A 19781-nucleotide genomic window follows, 5' to 3' on the forward strand; every position below is an offset into this window, starting at 1 on the left:
CGCTGAGAATCGCCCGGTTTCTCTACTCGTCTCCAGAGAAGCGCTCATCATTCGTCTCATTCCTCAATAGAGTAGTAAACAAATAATCAGCTTCATTGGACCTAATTTATTTTTGTTTGTTATTATTATTATTTTATCACGCTGCTCCCAACGGGCAATAGGCTTGTCGCCCACCGACGTCTAGGCGTAGGCTACAATATGAAATAAAGGCTATATTGTTCTCGTCTCTATTTTTAAATTATGATTCTATTTTTCTGTCCTAAACAATGTTCTATACTAGCCTGTTTCATCTGTTAATTGACATGAACCCCGCTTACATTTAAAAATACGGCAATAGCTGCTGTTTTGCACAATGTCCCTCTGCGCCACCTGACGGTCATTTCGCGAATGACTTTGAAATGCGACTGGATTATTTTTACCGCGGTGGCTTTGCCGCGGTGCCTGGCGCGGCGTTAATAGGCATTCTGGTTGAGTACCATCTGTGTATGCATACACTGTATGCAAATGCTCATACAGACACTGTGCTAATTATGGCAGTATGGCAGCCAATTATGGCATTAGTATGGCCAATTTTAGTTTTAGTATATAACATAGATTGATGAATGGACGGACGGACAAATGGATATAGACAGACAGATAAACAGACATCACTCTATTTCCCCATCATGCATGAATTTGCTGCTTTCTCTAATTCCAATTTTTCTCTCAATATCCCTCATATATCTCAATATCAACATTGCTTCATTTTCAATACACCAGCACATTTTTTATGTCATGTTTATTTTAGCTGAAGTATTTCCAGGCCCTGTCTTTGTTTATATGTGGACTTGTGCTGTCCTTTAAAAGTGGCAACAGTTTTGCTGCAACTGTGAGTTGAGATGGCCATTTAAAATCTCAGGGAGTACAGAGTTGTCATTCAGGAGCTGTTCGGTGTCACATCATCATCTAATTCTGACCAAAGACAGTTAACAGGCCAACATGATCTTCACCTGGCCCTGCAGATTCACAGACCGCAGGGGACCAATGTTTGTCACTTAAAACTTTATTTAAAATAAGAGCTCTAATTTGAGTCAGTTGTCGTATCTGATTGAACCCTTTCAAATTAAATTTGAAGTCTGAATACTAAAGCAGGTGGAATGAATTAAGCTCTTTCATTTGGACTGGAGGTGAATTTAAATAATTTTTTTTCCTATGTGAGGGACTTTAATTGGTTTGATTTAAATGTATGTGTTTTCTGAAGAGCTCAGACTTTCACGGTTAAGGACAGAAGTGCTATTGATTTCCCTAGGATATTATAATAAAACATTTACATAATAACAAAATCTCTTGTCTCTTATTCAGGGGTTTTTAAATGAGTTGCTGGTTATGAGGACAAATCCCACTGGTCTGTTGTCATTATGAGAAACCAATGGTCCAATAGAAACTAAAAAGACCAGATAATTTGGTTTTTAAAAGACATTTAGACACAGTAAAAAAAAAAAAAAAAAAATGTGTAATTCAATCATGCCCACCAAACTCAATTGTGAAATGTATTGGTGTGGACTGTATAGGACAGCTATAGGATAATGTTGACCATAATCAATCAATAAATCCCCTTTTTGTAATGTTTATGTACAGTAGCACTCCCGTCTACCCCAATAATGTTTTTGAATCATTGATAGTACTATGTAACTGTGATTTGTTTTAATTACTTAATCAGCATATCATGTAATTAATTCAATATTTTTAACCAATTATACATTTATAATGCATATGCATTAAGTTAAATAAAATGATTACCAAAACAAGACTGTCTCTTTCAGTCTCAATCTGCCCTCATCTTGCTTCATGTCTGTCTCCCTTTATCTTTCTTTCCTTTTTTTTCTTTTTTCTTTTTTCTGTGTGAATCCTGGTAAGAATATATTGGGCGGACGTGTGTAAAAAATAATAAGCAAGGACTATTAATGTGTAATTCAGCAGAAAATTACATGATCCATAGGTAATATTATATTCTTCTTTGACTATGGCAATTAAAAGCCTCTGGTATAAGTGTAGGCCTAATTACTGTGTCTCCTAATTAGTTTTTAGTCACTGGAAGAACATATTAAAGTCCTGCTGTCATTATGCTCACATATATTTTCTCTGTTCTGTAATGTTGGAAAAGCTCTCGTTAGGGGTTCCTAAACATAAGTCCTAAATAAACATCAGTACAGGGGAAATAGTTTTACTGTGAGCCATATTGCTCATAGAGATTACATACAGTACTGTGTTTACAGGGATGGCAAAATGTTTTATGTATACTGTGTGTGTGTGTGTGTGTGTGTGTGTGTGTGTGTGTGTGTGTGTGTGTGTGTGTGTGTGTGTGTGTGTGTGTGTGTGTGTGTGTGTGTGTGTGTGTGTGTAGTTTCTGATATATTATTGAGATTATTAATGTTTATTTGGAATAATATGCATCAAATATTCGTTCACAATTAGACTTGCAGTAAGGAAGTACTGTAAATAGTAAATTTTGACATCATGTTGGCTTTATTTACTATCTATGAGATTGTGTGTTTATATCAGCCATTTTAAATTTCATATTGTGCTGCACAGTTCTGCCCGACAGCGGTTTTACCACCCACATTTTATTTTAGTTGCTGTTTTTCGCTTTCTTTTGGTGCAATTTTCTTTCCATGTCTAACGGGACATATTTCAAATGCTTTTCTCTTTATACGAGAAAGTAGACATTTCTGAAGTCTTTAAGAAACTGCTTGATGCAAGCCTCTCAAAACCATGTATCTCATCTCATGTGTGAGATCCCATTTCAGATTTCACAGCAGGACATATTACCAGATCACACCAGAGGATTTCATAGTACCCTTTTACATTTGACACAGATCATGCTGTGGATAAAAGGGGTTTTTACAACATTGTACATGTGACATATTGTGAGGAGATACAGAATGTACCTGATAACGCGCAGTAGGCTTCCTGCCACATGTTGTCTTGACAGCACTTGGCAGCTCCAGGTGTGTGTGCAGGTACAGTATTGTGACTGAAGATCAATGAAGCACAAAGAACTGAAAAAGGCTCAGTAAGGCAGGTGTTCAGTAAGTAAATTAAATGCTTAGGTAATTGAATGTACTGGAAAAAGCTACATTATTACATTATGTAATGCTTAACATATCATTAGAAATGTCCCATGTATACTGTATATTCTACTGAGAGCCAATTTTTAGCTGTGCTAATGCGATTTCTCTATCTCAGCTCCTCCAGATCGACCTCCCGGAGATCTTTGGCCCAGCTCTTCTCCTCTGGTTTTCCTCAGATCTTGGACCATCAGAACCAGGTGGCTGAGGTTTTGGATCCTTCTGAGCCTGTCAACTTTGACCTCCAGAGAGAAGAAGCAGATCATCTGCAGGCCAACACTCTCATCCTGCAGTTCCTGGCCTTTACCAGGTATGTTTAATGTCAAGCCATCTTATCTGCACTGTTTTTTTTGTTGAACTCTTCTTTTTTTTTTGTACTGCTGTGTTCTGTTATCTGTTTGCATTACTATCTGTGTTTTTTTTTATTTTATTGACTGCATCTTTTAATATAAAATGGTTCACTAAAATATTGGCTGCTTGTTGAAAATATTGCCACAGTTTACCTCAGTGCATGCCATTTTTTTAAAATTGTAAGGCCAATTCACACCGCACAGACAAACACGTTTGTTGGGTTTTGTCTGATCAGTGTGTTACCTCTTTTGGCATCTGTTGCCGATGGTCAGAGTTTGTTTTCACCCGACTGACCATGTTCAATCAGTGTTCGTTGATGTCTGTTGGGGCAGAGTGATAATGACAGTTCATTTTCATACAATTCTAAGGCCAACTGCCAACATCGACCTGTAGACGTGTCCAGACAAATACAGACATACTGGAAATGAATGTGAATGTTTAATTTCTTCTAACATCATCTGTCTGGAATAATGTAATTTATTTAAGTACTCTATTAAATTAAATTGATTATTTCAGTTGGTAATTTGTGTATTCCAGGAAAAAGTATTCAATACCATGATTGGGAAAAAAAGCCAAAAGTTGAATTGAAAATGTAATAAAACTGTATAATATTATTATGTTGTAATAATATATACATTTTAGTAATGAATTGCAATATGACAAGATTCACTGGCAGGTCTGTTATGTAGCAGTATGTTCTAGTCTACAGCCTTTACGAGCAGTGCTGAAACACTAGCTATCAAACAGGAGATGTCAGGTCCTTTATTTCAATAGTAATGCAGCTCTTCAAGTGCTGGTTCAGGGCCAGGCATCTCTGGCTAACTTCTCTCTGCCCCCAATCAGCCAATGTCCATATATCACACAAGTATTGATGCTAACTTGTCCACATAAGAAACGGCACTTGTCAAGTGTGCTTGTGACAGATTCGGGCACCTCTCTGTTCTCAAATCAGGCATTGATGGATTAAAAGCACACTCTCCCTCGCTTTCTCTTGTATTTTCTCTGCATCCCTCTTACTGCCAGGTTGTTGTATTTTTCAAATGGGAGGAGAAGGTGATATAGTTATTTTCAGCCTTTTAAAGCCTTGAGATCCATTTATTAATTAATTAATAGGGTTTTAGGGCTATTCATTTAACACATTTAATACAATAAAATATAATTAATTGCACAATTTATCTTAAATCCTTTTATGTAAATTAAAATAAATAAATAAATAGGACTGTACAATTAATTGAAAGATAAAATTTAAATAGTTATATGGCTTAATGCTATAAGTAAATTGCAAAAGGCTACCATTTATTCTATCACAACATATAATAATTTTTTTAAATCACATAGCCCTATACTTTTTCCTTGAGGTTCTCTTACAATGTTAGTACACAAAAAGCTTTTATGAGGAAAAATTATTATTTTCAACCCTCATCTTTGAAATTATCTGCTTTTAAGGGATGGTTCCTTTAAGGCTAATTTCATTGCATGGAAAAAGTATCAACACCCTCTTGCTATTGCATGCGAGTACGTGTTTTGAAAACAATAACCAAATAAAACTGTAATTTACAGACAAAGCATTATGACATTTTTTACTTGCATTTGGCATTGTAGTTGCATCCATTCCGATGCAGTTGGCTGCTTTATTTTTCTACAAAAGTTCTTTGCTAAATCGCCATTGCACTGTGTCTTGTTTATAAAACCAAATGCTCCGAACAAAACATATAATCCTCCAACGCGATCCGGGACGCCATTAAAAATGAGTCCTGACCTTCTGAGGTCTGTACAGAGATGTATACGAGCTGTTTATACAGCACACGTCGAGGCAAACGTTCTTTTACTCTTCCATTTGTCCTGTCAGCCGACACAAGCGCGTGGAGTATGTCAGAAATTGAACGGGCATCCAGTTTAGACGGCGTCAGTGATTATAATGGGTTCCCTTTGCTGTTGACGTGACAGTCGTGTCTGGAGTAGACAATTATCAGCCATTAAGCGACTGAACACAAGTGAGTGGGGCCTGTGGTGTGATGATTTAAAACTATTTGTTGATATTTTGCTATAGAAGCAATCATATGCAAATGTATTTGCTCGTGTGAAATCACAGATATCAAAGTACCCAAACAAGCCGGATTTGGAGCTTGGTTGAATAAATGATTTGTTTATAATGGGGAGGACGTTTTAGGTTACAAAACTTCCAGGATGTTTTAATGGTACATAGATCAAGGGAAATTTGATGTGATGTCATGACCCCTTTAAAGTGCCAGATGTAATAACTACAGCTTGTGCTTTATAATAAACAGAGCATTGTCACTTTGATTGGTCAATAGATTTTTAAATACTCTTGACTGGAATACTCTTGGAAACACACAGTAAGAAAGCTGGTGAGTCAACCGACATGACTTATTTGACCTATTGGCTTTTAAAGGTAGATGGAAATACCTGAATGCATTTTCTCTTTTGTAAAGGAAGAAAACTGTTTGGTTTATCTGCTAAATTAATCTCCCTTCTAAAATACGTAGTTATTGTACATTTGTGTGTCTCTTAGTTTTCCCACTCATCATGCGGAGCTCTCCATCCCTTTGTTTACCAGATGAATATTGATGTGAAATCCTCGCATAGCTGCAAGGCCTATTCTTTTAATTGAGGAATTCAAGTCATTTGATTGGCTCTGAGGTCAGAACTGACATTTTGAGTGAATAGCACTTAAACTCTAGAATTGTGATGTGATCGCTCTCACTGGGCCTGCCAATTGTCCGCACTCTAAATAGTTTCTATCCTCATCTAATTCTGAGTGATTGATTGCTAATCTTCCTCACAAAGAGAAAAGAAAGCAATCATCCCTCCCTAATCTGTCCCTCCATTTTAATTCATTCTGCTGAGGATGGAGACGAACTCTTCACATTGCCCTGTCAGCTCTCAAATGTCACCTAGGACTTTGATTAATTCATTTATATCCTTTCATTTAATTATTTATATCTTTTGTTTATCCTCTTGCTCGTGTAACAGCATGAAGTTGGTTTTTTAGACTTTCGGGTTTGAATGTGTGAACCCATCGCCCCTGAGCTCCTAGTGTTCCCTCAGGTGCAGAGCAGTTCAGTGATGGATGATTATTGCTTACATCAAATGCAGTGGACCATTACCGGCTAATTAAATTGATTTAAAATATCATGTTTTTAAGGAACTTGTTTCTCCCCAAAAGTCCTGCCTTACCAAAAAAATAAAAATAAAAATAATTAATGATTTTTCTCTTCAGTGAAAGAGCCACAGTGCAATGAATTTGCAATAAAGTTATTGATTTTGCTTTCAGGAAATGATGAAGTTCCACATGATTAAATGGGAATTTTTGTTTTATGATTTACCTGCTCTTTCTGACTTGAAGAGACCTTCAAGCATTATTATTTCAAGCTCTGGTACAAGGATACTGTTTTATTGTATTTAATTAAGTGAGCAGTTTCAGTCAGACAGCTGTTCACCATTAACGTTATTAATGGCAGTGTTAGAATGTGTTAGTGTAGAGCGGTGATTGCATGTTAGGTTTAGGGTTATAACTTTTCCCCCTATTGAGGTCCACATTTATTTTATTTTATTTTATTGCTATATATAAATATATTTTATTTTATTGCTATATATATATATATATATATATATATATATATTTGTATATAGCAATAAAATAAAATAAATGTGGACCTCAATGGAATAAAAAATAAATATATATATATATATATATATATATATATATATATTTTTTTTTTTTTTTTTATTCCATTGAGGTCCGCATTTTGTTTTGTTCTACCATAAAAAGTAATTCATTATTTTGTGTTTGAGTACATTCATCTGACTGATGTCAGAAGAATAAAATAGCTCATTTTTGCAGCGAATTTTAGTGAGTGAGAGGGAGTTTTTAGTCTTGCAAGTTACAGTATGCTTTCATAGTACACTTATTTTTATTTTGATTCATCGTCATATGATCTCTAACCATTTAAAACCAAATTTAAATCAGTTACCATTGATCTGGTTGAAAGGAGTTTGTCATAGTGTGACTCAGACAGATTCTTCATCGTAGTGTGTCTTGAACTGACTCTCCATCATTGCATCGCTGATAGTGGTTCTTTATGAAGGAGTCACTCAGACTGGCTCTTTATCATCCAGTCACTGAGACTTGTTCATCATTGTGGAGTCACTCAGATTGATTCTTCATAACAAAGCGCCACCAAGTGACTCCTAATAATGGGGTACTTAGACCGACTCCACACATAATATTTCTTTCAAGTCATTTACAATGTCCTCTGTGATCCAATTGTATCTCAACGTATGTCCTCATTGCTTTTCAATAATGCCACATTCCCCAATGCCAATCAGTTGTCTGTTTCTTCATAGGGTCCCTCAAACTGGTGTGAATTCAGACTGGCCCAGCTCTGTCCATTTCACTTTCCAGCTTTACCGCTTCCAGCCTGTCACCACAGAGCGTCTGAAGCTGCTTGACCCGGAGAGGAACAGCAAGCTCAAATCTAATCCTCATTACCCCTGTGTCCTCTCCCTTATCAACAAGGACGGCACACTCAACTCTGGTATGGTTACCATCCTCCTACGGATGCTTTATGATTCTGCTCAACACTTTTTATTTCACTTGTTGTCTTTTGTTTTAAAAGAATCTTTGCTAATCATCTGAAAACAAAGGCATATTTACTGCACTCGTCAAAATGACAAGCACCACCTTTTTGCTGTAATGAATTTGATCAATGTTTGTAAACATTTATAGTGGTTTTTAACTCCAACACATGCAGTGTTTTAGTGAGTAAAGCTCTAAAAAATGAGCAATTATAGTTTTACAGCTTTTGGCCAAAGTCCAGTAATTGCTTTTAAGAAGGAGTCTTCATACACCGCAGCCTGCTGAGGAGAAGTGTAGAAACGGCGTGACTTTGTGATGAACTTGGTAGTGCTGAGAAAACAGTTTTGGCTCTGTCGGTTCGTATGGCTGCCAAAAATACTTATTACCTGCCCCTGATGTGAGTTATTTTTATCAATAGTTTCTCACAGACTGGCAAAGGCCGATAATTCAAAGCACCTTAAAATGTTGAGCTAAGAGCACCTCAAGTGCACTTTTCCCATAGCCAGAGTAGGGCTTTTTGCTCTCATGTTATACCATGAAAATCTTGGCTAAAACTCAATGCATTGATTTATTTGTGCTGAGAGCACCTCCTTTACTGAAAAAAAGGGTCCCAATCCGAGGGAAAATCTGTGCAGCAATTTTACCACTTGTTGCAATTCGTATAAAATGGTCTTTACTGATTGGCTAGATAAAGTATCCGATGAGGTGGAACATACATACATGACATAAGGATATGTCTTTCTCATGATAAGTAGGAAACCTCTCATTGGCCTGCAGCGTACACCTGAGAAGAACGAAGGAATAGATGATAAAGATAGAACAAAGGTTGAAGAGTAAGATGGATAGGGTGGAGGAAGAGAGCAGAAGAAATGAGACTGATAATGAGAGAGTGACAGAGCGAGAGAGCATGACGGAGAGATGCAGGGGTACAAGAGGATCAGCTCTAACAGCCTTCTTACAGCCTTTTTATTTCAGAAGAGACATATCATACATAAAAAATAAATCTAGCATGAATGTATCTATCCATCTATCCATCCATCTATCCAGGGTGCGATTTGTGAAAAAAACAGAGGGGGGGATGTTTTGAAACATTTTTATTCATAAAAATAGATCATGAGAACATGAACTTCATCACTGCATTTGGAGGAATTGTAAAATCTTTTTTCTTATTAACTGAAGTAGCCTAACGCAATATTTTTACTCTAATAGCTTATCTTTCCCCACACATATGAACTGTGATCATGCAGTAGCGTTAACTTTACATCGCGATCAGTGTTGTGCATGAACGCGTTCATATTTTCGCCGAACGCTGAACTGAACGAATCACTTTTCATACAATGAACGTGAACGAGAGCGGCGCTCACTCTGGCAGGAATGAGCAGCACGCGCAGTTCACTTTCACGCTCTTTTGAAAAGTCAGGTTTTACCAGGGCTTAATCCGACATTGGATCCGGAACCTTTTTTATTGGATCCGGCACCTCCCGTGTCACTAAAATTAATTGCCTAAATGAAAAAAAAAAAATACTGTTTGTGTAGCCTAGTGTTCAATGTTTGTGACACATGACTTGCGCGCTTGTTGTACGAGTTGAGATTGCTGTTAGCCTCGATCGTTTCACTCAGGGGAAAAATGTCAAAAAGACAAGAAAGTTTGCTTAACTTTTTCAAATACGCTGGACAGTCAGATCCCAAACAAGCAAAAATCGTTTCCGCTGATCAAAAAGGAGACCACGGTGGACACAGTAGCCTATCGATATCTCGTTATTTCGACATAAATAAGGGAACATTCTAATCTGCATTAAGCCACATTAAGCGTTCTTATAGCCTAATGGTTTTCTATGGGAGGAAAATGCTTAACCGTTCATATTATGGGCTCATCTGATTTTTTGTACATATAGCATAGCCTATTTGTTAGGATTTTAGTATCATAATGATTAGGCTAATAAATGCACGCACAATTATCCGTGAACTTGATTTGAACAAATGCCTTTCAACTTGTGTGTGCAAAATTCAGAATTAAATTAATGTGCAGAAATTTGTACAAATAGAGAGTAGGCTATGTAGGCCTACTATACTGTTGTAGCCATTAAAAAAGGGCGTTTCATATTTGTTACAATATTATAATGTTTTTTTTTTTTCATTGATTTCCATTTGATTTATGAAAAGTGAACAGCACGACCGAGTAAGATAGGATGCGGAATATGAGACATGGAGCGGGTCAGACATGATTTTGACCGTTGAAGTTGAAGTTGTAGAAAGCCTTTCTTTAAAGTGAATTTCGTTTTGTATAAATTGTATCTTAATTTTAATCAATTTTTCATCAACCAATTGCCTGTATATAAAGGGGGGGGGGGTAAAATACTTAGTTTCAGTCAATCTCATGTTAATCTTGAGTACCTATAGAGTAATAGTGCGTCCTTCATATCTCCAAAAAGTCTTTAGTTTCATCATATTTATAAAATAAAAATACAGCTTTCCGATTCTATCCGGAAAAAGCCGAGGTCCTTGATTCTGGGCGTGGGCGGAGCTATAGAGTCAAGCGGGAGCATCCACAACATACAAACTGCATCCACTGTTCCAGTAACACTGGGTTCTTTGGGAAGCTGAACAAGGTAAACTTTCCCTCACATCCCAAAACACACTTTTTTGGAGACATTCTTGACATCAACCATTCCTATTTAGCGCTGCTGATGATGATGATCCGGTAGTAGCGCGTCGATGAGCGCGGTCTTTCTCTCCTCTGGTCGACGTGTGCGTGAACGCGCTTTTCCGAGAGCAATGCTCATATAAGGAGTTCCACTCTGGTCTACGTCATTAGATCTACGATAGAAAAAAACCAGCCGAAACGTGTTGCAACCCGGAAGTATGATTTTCAGGACAGAAATTCTCTGTTATTCGTTCAAAATAACTTTTCAAACTTTGGCCATTATTAGCATGAGAATCCATCTCTTTAACACTGTAAACAACTCTGAATACATGAAACACCATTGTACCCCCCCTTTAATGAATAGGCCGACGAAACATACATAACGGAGGCGCCCGCGCGCTCACTTGCATTGCACGTGAACTAGAGCATATCCTAACTTAACGAAACTCAGTGTATGCCTCACACAGACATGACAAATACATCAAATACACAAAGCTTGAAATGTCTTTAAACAAAATAATTCAAAACGAAAAAAGAAAAAGGCTACTCTCTGATTATGTAATCCATTATTAGGCTTATGTGCATTTCTCTCTATAAGCGCGTTCACACGGAGATGGCGATCGTCAACTTCATCTTTGCAGCCGAGTCGACACTTTTAGAGAAAACACTTGTTTATTAATAAAAATTAATACATGCGTCACCGGATTTACAGGTGGACGCACACATATTATTTCGAAATAACAAGATATTATGTTGAAATAACATTATTATTAATAATAGCCACATCCTTGTTAAAAGAATTTAACAAATGAACGTAACAAATGAACGTGAACTAGTTCATTTTTAGATATGTGAACTTAGTTCATTTAAAAAAAAATATCTGTGCGAACTGAACTTTGAGCTAGTTCTTTTTAAGTATGAACTGGCACAACACTGATCGCGATGCTGAGCTACAGTGAAATGATAGAAAAGACAGCAATTCGCCTCATTCGCGCAAACTGGATGCGCTAATGAGGCTCGCGTCTACCGCGCCGCGCTAAACACCGCGCCGCATGACCTCTAGACGCGCGTTACATTGACTTAACATTGAAATCACTCGCGCCAGACGCTCAAGAGTGAGTGAGTAATCATTTTAAAATAAAATTGACTTTAATCAAACCACGGATCCGTGAAAATTTTGTGATCCGTCTCGCCACTAGTGTAGTAGCACTATGATCACTTTGAGGGGGGGATAAATTTATCCCCACCGGGGATACAAATAATTAAGCAGAGGCAGGGATACATTGACCAGAAAGGGGGAAATCCCACGCATCCCCCCCGGCAAATCGCACCCTGCATCTATCCATCTATCTATCCATCTATCTATCCATCCATCCATCCATCCATCTATCCATCTATCCATCTATCTATCTATCTATCTATCTATCTATCTATCTATCTATCTATCTATCTATCTATCTATCTATCTATCTATCTATCTATCTATCTATCTATCTATCTAATATATCTATCTATCTTTCTTCTGTATTGCTTTTCTATATCCTTTTTGCTACCTCAATTCAATGTAAATTTTAATTCAGGAATCGATTCAGAATTTAAAAGGCATTCAGTTTAGTTCCCAGCCCTGATATAGAATGTATGTAGGAGAACCACATTAATGTATTTTCATACTTTTTTTTATGCTTATAATGCAGAGCTATTAAAATATTGACCAATTATGTACAGTGTACATTGCATGTAAATTTTAGTTCATTTTAATGGGGGACAAACATTGAAACATTTACTTGTCCTTTATCTTTCTTTTTTTCACAAAAATTAGTTTGAGTAAAAATGATAATTGTCTGGCACTCCAGGGGTTGCAGACCCCCTATTGAAGACCCCTGCTATAAGGCATTAAAGCATTATGCCACAGTGCACAGAACTCAGCCCTTAGACCCACCTCTGGCTCAACTATACAAGACAATGAGCCATACAGTGCCATAAAGATTACAGGCTGAATGATGATGATATTGTGCGGAAGGCCTTTTGATGTCTGTGGAGGGAACATCTGTATCCTGTAGGATATGATGCTGTTATTGTGCAATTACTTGTTGTTGCATAACATGTTCTCATCCCAGATTCTCAGCTGAGCATTGCACTTCTCTTCAATGAAGAAATAATATTTTTGGCTCTCTGCCTGAAGTAACACAATGTAAAAGCAACATCCAGTTTAACATTTTGACTTCATTAAGCATTAGTGTTTCATTTGCTTGTTTTGCTTTGCCACGGATGAAAATGCATCCAGGGTTTGTCGTGTTTATTTGTGTTCAATTTCGACTGTGCTCAACCTTCTTGACCCCATAAATCAGGCTTCAAATCCAGTCAGTCTACTCAAACTGCTGTTGTTCTCATAAACACACGTCACCAGAGTGTCCTTGCTGAACTCCATACTGTTTGTTCTGGATCTTTTGGCAGCGTTTGATGCTGCAAAAAACAAACTATTGATCTCTAAGATGGTAGAAATGCTCATTGCTAGGTCAGTACTTTTCTGGTTTATATCAAACCTGGATGACAGTAGGTACTAAGTCAACTGGAAAGGCTTACACGCCTTGCTCCACTGAGGTCCCACAGGGATTGGTGCTTGGACCTTTACCACTTTCCTTTTACAGCTTTTTGGGCTGTATGTGTATACACTTTAAGGATGCATTAAATTGATAAACAATTACAGTAAATACATTTATAATTGAAAGAAAATATTTTTACGCTTCATTAAAGTCTCACTGTGATGAAATTCAAGCTTTTAATGTTGTTTATATGTCTATGTGGTGTTTTTAATTTCATAAGTCGACACCATTGCTGAGTATTTTCTCCTTAAAACTGCAGTGAATCAAGGACAGTCTCAAAAACGTTTTCAAGGACAAAATGGTAACACTTTACTTGAAGGGGTGAGCATAAGACTGACATGACACCTTCATACATAATCATGACTTGACACATGTCATGAATATGAAGGAGGTTTTATGCATGTTTATGACAACTGTCATTAAGTTTTATTCGCTCAATTATGACATCTTTAATGCAAATATGACATTCTTTGGGATGTCTTTATGACAACTTGACATAAACCAATACATCATAACCTGTCAGTGTCTTTGTCATGACAACTTGACAATACCAGGACAACATAAATTGTCATAAATATGTCATAAACATGACATAGCAGATTCATTATCAAACTTAAGCAACCACTTAGCTTTATGGGTTAACATTACAATATTTCTCATTTTAATGACAAATTCAATGTGTACCACTGTAGTTGAGGTCAAGAAAAGTATACATAACACGGTTATACAATTGTTTGACAGAGTATTAACACTTAATGACATTTTAATGACAAATTAAATTTGTACCACTGTAGTTGAGGTCAAGAAAAATAATAATTATTCCTGACACAGTTATAATGGCCTCATGACAGCCAATGTCAAAACCAATCACATGACAATTGAATGTAATGTTAACCCATAAAGCTAAGTGGGTTTTTAAGTTTGATCATTAATCATTTTCAGACATATTTTGTAAATGACAGGTTATGTTGTCTTGGTAATGTCAAGTTGTCATGACAAAGACATCTCCAATAATGTCATATTTGATTTATAAATGTCATAACTGAGCGAATGACACTTAATGGCAGTTGTCATAAACATGCATAAAACCTCATTGTTTACACATACATGTGTTATGTCATGATTATGAAGGTGTCATGTCAGTCTTATGCCACCCCTTCAAGTAAAGTGTTACCGAAAAAACTTTTAAATATGTAATTTTGGTGATCAAAGATGAGTTTTAATATACTCTTGCTGTGGCCAAAGGTTCCACTTAAAGGAGAACTCCAGCGCAAAATGAACATTTGGTCTAATTACACATTGTTACCTAGTCAACCGTTATCTGAGATTTGTTTTCATGATTATCGAATGTAAATAGTTTTATCTCTAAAAACATTTTAGCCTATAACGCTAGTATAACGCTAGTATATGGGGCGTAGAGTAATGACAAATAAAAATCGCTTGTTAATACCACTAACAAGGCTCAAAATAGCCCCACACTAACACGGCAGCATAATGAGGGTCCCTACCTTCAAACCGAAGCATTGAGAACTTTGACAGTGTCCAGACAGTTTAATAAGAAGATATTTTATACATACAGTCAACTTCACGTATACAAGCAGAAGCCATCTTAGAAAAACAGACTCGATCAGTCGATCAACGAAACGCCGATCCAAATGCGCTGAACTGTGTAGAATCTCATATGGTCCAGCGCATTTAGATCGGTGTTTCGTTGATCGACTGATCGAGTCTGTTTTTCTAAGATGGCTTCTGCTTGTATACGTGAAGTTGACTGTATGTATAAAATATCTTCTTATTAAACTGTCTGGACACTGTCAAAGTTCTCAATGCTTCGGTTTGAAGGTAGGGACCCTCATTATGCTGCCGTGTTAGTGTGGGGCTATTTTGAGCCTTGTTAGTGGTATTAAAAAGCGATTTTTATTTGTCATTACTCTACGCCCCATATACTAGCGTTATACTAGCGTTATAGGCTAAACTGTTTTTAGAGATAAAACTATTTACATTCGATAATCATGAAAACAAATCTCAGATAACGGTTGACTAGGTAACAATGTGTAATTAGACCAAAGGTTCATTTTGCGCTGGAGTTCTCCTTTAATACTTTTGTTTTCTTTTTCCTCATCCAGAGTACAGACATTGCATGTTTAAACTACTGCACTTCCCTTTTTGCTAGTTTGCCAACATCTCCACCATACATCAAAAAGCTGCCTTGCACTTCTTTACTCTTTTTTATTATTTTTTATTATTATTATTTTTTTTACACATGTTCCTTCCTCTCTGGCCTACCAGCATCTACCATACATCCCTTCGAGAACATCAATAATGCTTCCTTACACTCCTTTACACTTGTCTTTCCTGACTTTAAATCACTGCTTAGGTCTACACTAGCAGGCAATATTTGCTTGCCCCCTTCACATGAAGTCCAGGATCTTCTCCAGCTTTGCATAAAAACATAAATATAACTGCAATGTTACCCAAGCACTTTCAGAACTGATTACTGTCATCACTTTAGACACGGGGAAATGTGTGGGAACATATAGAAAACATCAGCGCCTGCGGCACTGCCAGTGTTTGATATTCATGACTGGCAGGATGTGGTGCGTGCAAGAGGATTGTAGCTCAGAAATGTTTATGTAAATTTCCCACACATTTTGCTTGGTGGCTAAACGGATATCGGTATGGTTCTTTCTTGTTGTACTTTTATTTTCCTCCTACTCAGGTTTTCCTGGTCTGCAGCTGCAGTACCGAGTTGACCCGCAGTTCCTCAAGCCAGGTGAGCGGGGGTGGTTCCTGCGATACCTGGCGCTCCACTCCCTGCAGATTGATGTCTGGGACAGTGAATCCTTAATGCTGATTGGCTCAGCTGCTGTGGAGCTGAAGGTAAAATTACCTATTAGGGTCCAAAAGTTATCTTTTACCCCATTAGAATTAAGTTCCAGCCATAAACATTTTAAGCAGCCATGAAACTGCATTTTGCATTGGAAATGTCTGTGGGTGATTACTGTATTAATTTACTTTAATAAAGCTTACAAGATTAAAGTATTAATTTACTTTACTTTTGGAAGTTTGGGGTCAGTATGTAAAAAAAAGTAATACTTTTATTAAGCATGGATGCATTAAATTGATCAAAAGCGACAGTAAAGAAATTTCTAATGTTACAAAAGATTTCTATTCTATTGCACATAGATGATGTTCTCAAAAGAACAATCAAAGAACCTTTAATTTTTTTTATCACCGTTTCCACAAACATATTATGCAGCACAACCATTTTAAACTGTGATGATAAATAATAAATGTTAAAATGTAAAATTCTTGTTTGCACCAAATCATCATATTAGAATGTTTTTTGAAGAATTTTACTGTATGACACTGAAAACTGGAGAATTGACTGATGACAATTTAGCTTTGTCAGGAATTACAATTTAAAATGTATTCAAATAAAAAATAGTTATTTTAAAATGTAATACAATTCTACAATATTTCGATCTTCCCTGTATTTTTAATCAAATAAAAGCAGCCTTGGTGAGCATAAAATAGGCTACTTTCAAAAACTCAAAAATCTTACCTACCCCAAACCTTTGCATGATAATTTTCACTCTAATTTTATGTTTTGCAAGTGTTGTTTTTGAACCCTGGCACCCTACAGTAGATATGAGTAAAAAAAGTTTTAATTTTCAAGGTTACTTGCAAGAAAACCATGATTTTGACATTATCTTGATGTCAAAACTGTTACAAAGTCAGACATGTGCTCACTGAATAAGCTGACAGAATGCCAATAAAGGCATTTACATGACCTTACATGTTGCCAACGTATTTTCCATAAGGTCATGCATGTAAACACACAAAGACTCATTGTACTGCACACCAAAATAAATATTACAATAACCCTACACACCCCACACAAACCATGACAAAACAATAATACAACACAACTCCAAATACTCTGCTTGGCAACAGCCATGCAAGTCCTCAACTTGCCATGTTGGTAATAACCCCACAAGCCATACTTAGAATTTCGACACAGGTACAAATACCGCCCTCATTAATAGCCAAACAGAGCTCTCACAGCTGTTTAACTCAGACAGACAGTCACCCTGCACATCGAAACCTTTCTGAGGTATTCATTATTTAGTGTGCTCAGATGGGAGTGTCATGTCGAAATTATGAAATATGCATGCCATACTTCAGGACACCTGCGTCTGTTAGATCTCGCCACCGCAGGTCTCTTGGCTAGAGCTCTCATCGATGTCAGCTGTTGAATAAAGGTTAAAACAAAACAAGACCAGAAATAGATACAATCACATCAACATAATTGGACTGTTCCTCTTTAGCATGGATTCTGACCTTTTCAGAATGGACAAAAGGTCCATTTGGGCTTCAAACACAACCACAAGGTTGTCAGAAGTTGGCATTTGTCAGTAGCCTGCAACATATGTCTTAGTTGCTGGTTATTTTTGTTTATCTTTTTGTTTTACATGGTTAGATCAATACAATTGATTCAGGGACCATGAATAATTGCCTTTTTGTTTAGCACATTTCTAAACATTAAAAATGTGTAGCACATTTCTTTTTATAATTAATCACAGTATATTTAAAACATTAAATTGACAGCTTTAATATTAATGTTTGTTGTTTACTTCTGCAGCATATGCTGCGTCAAGGCCGTGCGGCCGTCCAGGTGAGCCATGAGCTGGAAGTGATCACTACTGAGTACCTGCAGGATGCCAACTTTGCCAGCAGGCATGACAGCAAGCACAGCGCCTCTCCAGCCATCAATGTCTACACTACCGTAAAAGGAATTCTGCATTTGCGGCTTGGAAACGTTGGTAAGGATAATGTGCTAACCAGCTGTAATGTGTAATTGTTTGATAGCTCTACTATTATTCTACTATTCTAGTTTGATATGCAGAGACTGTTATAAGAAAGCCATTTGTAAGATTATTTCCCTGCAAAGTTTAAATATTGGTTTGTGGTGATATCAAAACATTGCTCTGCTTGTCAGGGTTGTTTGCCATTCAGAATTTAATTGAAAATGCCTTACAATTTGATTCCTGAATTTGAAGTAAAGTAGCAAACCGGAACTAAAATTTGAATATTAGAAAGTAGAAGTAAAATATACGTTTTTGGATAAATGGATGGATGGATGGATGGATAGAATAGATAGATTAGATAGATAGATAGATAGATAGATAGATAGATAGATAGATAGACGCCACTATGGCTTAAGAAGCATTTGTCATTAGTGACCTTAAACATTTGAGTTGTTTTCCACTCTGAGCCCAAGCTATTCACAGGCTATCTTCATGTTTATCAGCTTAAGCTCCTTCTTAGAGGCCCAGTGAAAATGCATGTGTTTCTTGCAAAATTACTCAACAGTCAGATACCAATCAGCTTTCCTCTGTCTTTTTCTCTCAGTGGTCAGAATCAATTAACTCATCCAAAACAGGCAAATCAAGGCAAGCTCAAAAGCTGCTCAACGCCATATCTCAATCTGGGATTAATGCGTTGTCCATTTATTTGAATCCTAATGGGTGGCCGCCATTAACAAGAGATTGAGGTTTACTCACTCTCTAAGGCTTACAGAGATGTTTATCCACAAAAGCACCTCAGAGGATCGAGTAGGTCAAAGCAAAGACAATTATTGGTCAGAAGAAAGAGGGATTGGGGAAAAAAGGCTGTTATTATGTACATGCAAATGTATTTTGAACCATCGGCCCATTGAATACATTCAGTCAAGTTTTGATAAGATGGGACATTGTGAGTCTGGCGCTCTGGGTAATGCACATGGATTGATGTCTTACTTCATGACCACACTGTTTCGAAATGTTCTGCTCAGATAGGACATGTCACGTCGTTGGGAATTAATGAACCTTCTATGTAATTGGACTCGTGATGATTGGCATTGTCATATGTTAAAAAGCAATGGAAAAAAATCCTAATTAAATCCTCTTTAATTTCAGCTTGATGCGAACAGACAAGTGAATAATTGAACACAGCAAATTCACATAAAAGAAACAGATAACTTAATTGAACAGGTTAAACATCATCTCTGAATTCAGAGAGTTTTGGTGCATCTATCAAAAGCGTCTCACAGTAGCAACAGGCTCTATCACCTCCGGATTCTTTATGCCTTTATACCGAGCAGAGAGAGAGACGCAGGGCCAGATGGAGGGGAGAAGAGATTAGGATTTTATAATTCGCCTGCCTCTGGCCCCCACGCTGCTCATCTGCAAACGTTTGATAAGCGTGGCGAAGATTTCAGCAGAGAAAAAGAGAGATGGGGAACAGGAGGAAAAGAAGGAAAGAAAATCGCATTTCCTCGACAATTATTTTCAAGCGAGTCCCCTATCTCTCCTTTCATGGTAAGAAATACAAAAAACAATAGTATACATTTGCAACAGGGACCAAAGTAGACTTCTGTCTATCTCCTCGAAAACATAGCTACATTTAGAAGATAAGAGAAAGTGCATCCTAAT

The 19781-nt window shown here is 37.0% G+C and overlaps 1 protein-coding gene across 4 annotated transcripts in view; it reads left to right on the plus strand.

The window, feature by feature from the left end:
* nphp4 (nephronophthisis 4) overlaps nt 1-19781 on the plus strand; it is a 151896-nt gene that overhangs the window by 106252 nt on the left and 25863 nt on the right. For all 4 annotated transcript variants that reach the window (XR_013800428.1, XR_013800429.1, XM_079637271.1 and 1 more), the window contains exons 14-17: nt 3226-3417; nt 7827-8017; nt 16025-16185; nt 17951-18131. Coding sequence is in view for 2 of the 4 variants with exons in the window: in XM_079637271.1 (XP_079493397.1) it covers nt 3226-3417; nt 7827-8017; nt 16025-16185; nt 17951-18131 (725 nt within the window). In the remaining 2 variants the exon portion in view is untranslated. The remainder of the gene's footprint in view (nt 1-3225; nt 3418-7826; nt 8018-16024; nt 16186-17950; nt 18132-19781) is intronic.

This window comes from Phoxinus phoxinus, assembly GCF_949152265.1.
Source record: "Phoxinus phoxinus genome assembly, chromosome: 15".
Taxonomy (NCBI): Eukaryota; Metazoa; Chordata; class Actinopteri; order Cypriniformes; family Leuciscidae; genus Phoxinus; species Phoxinus phoxinus.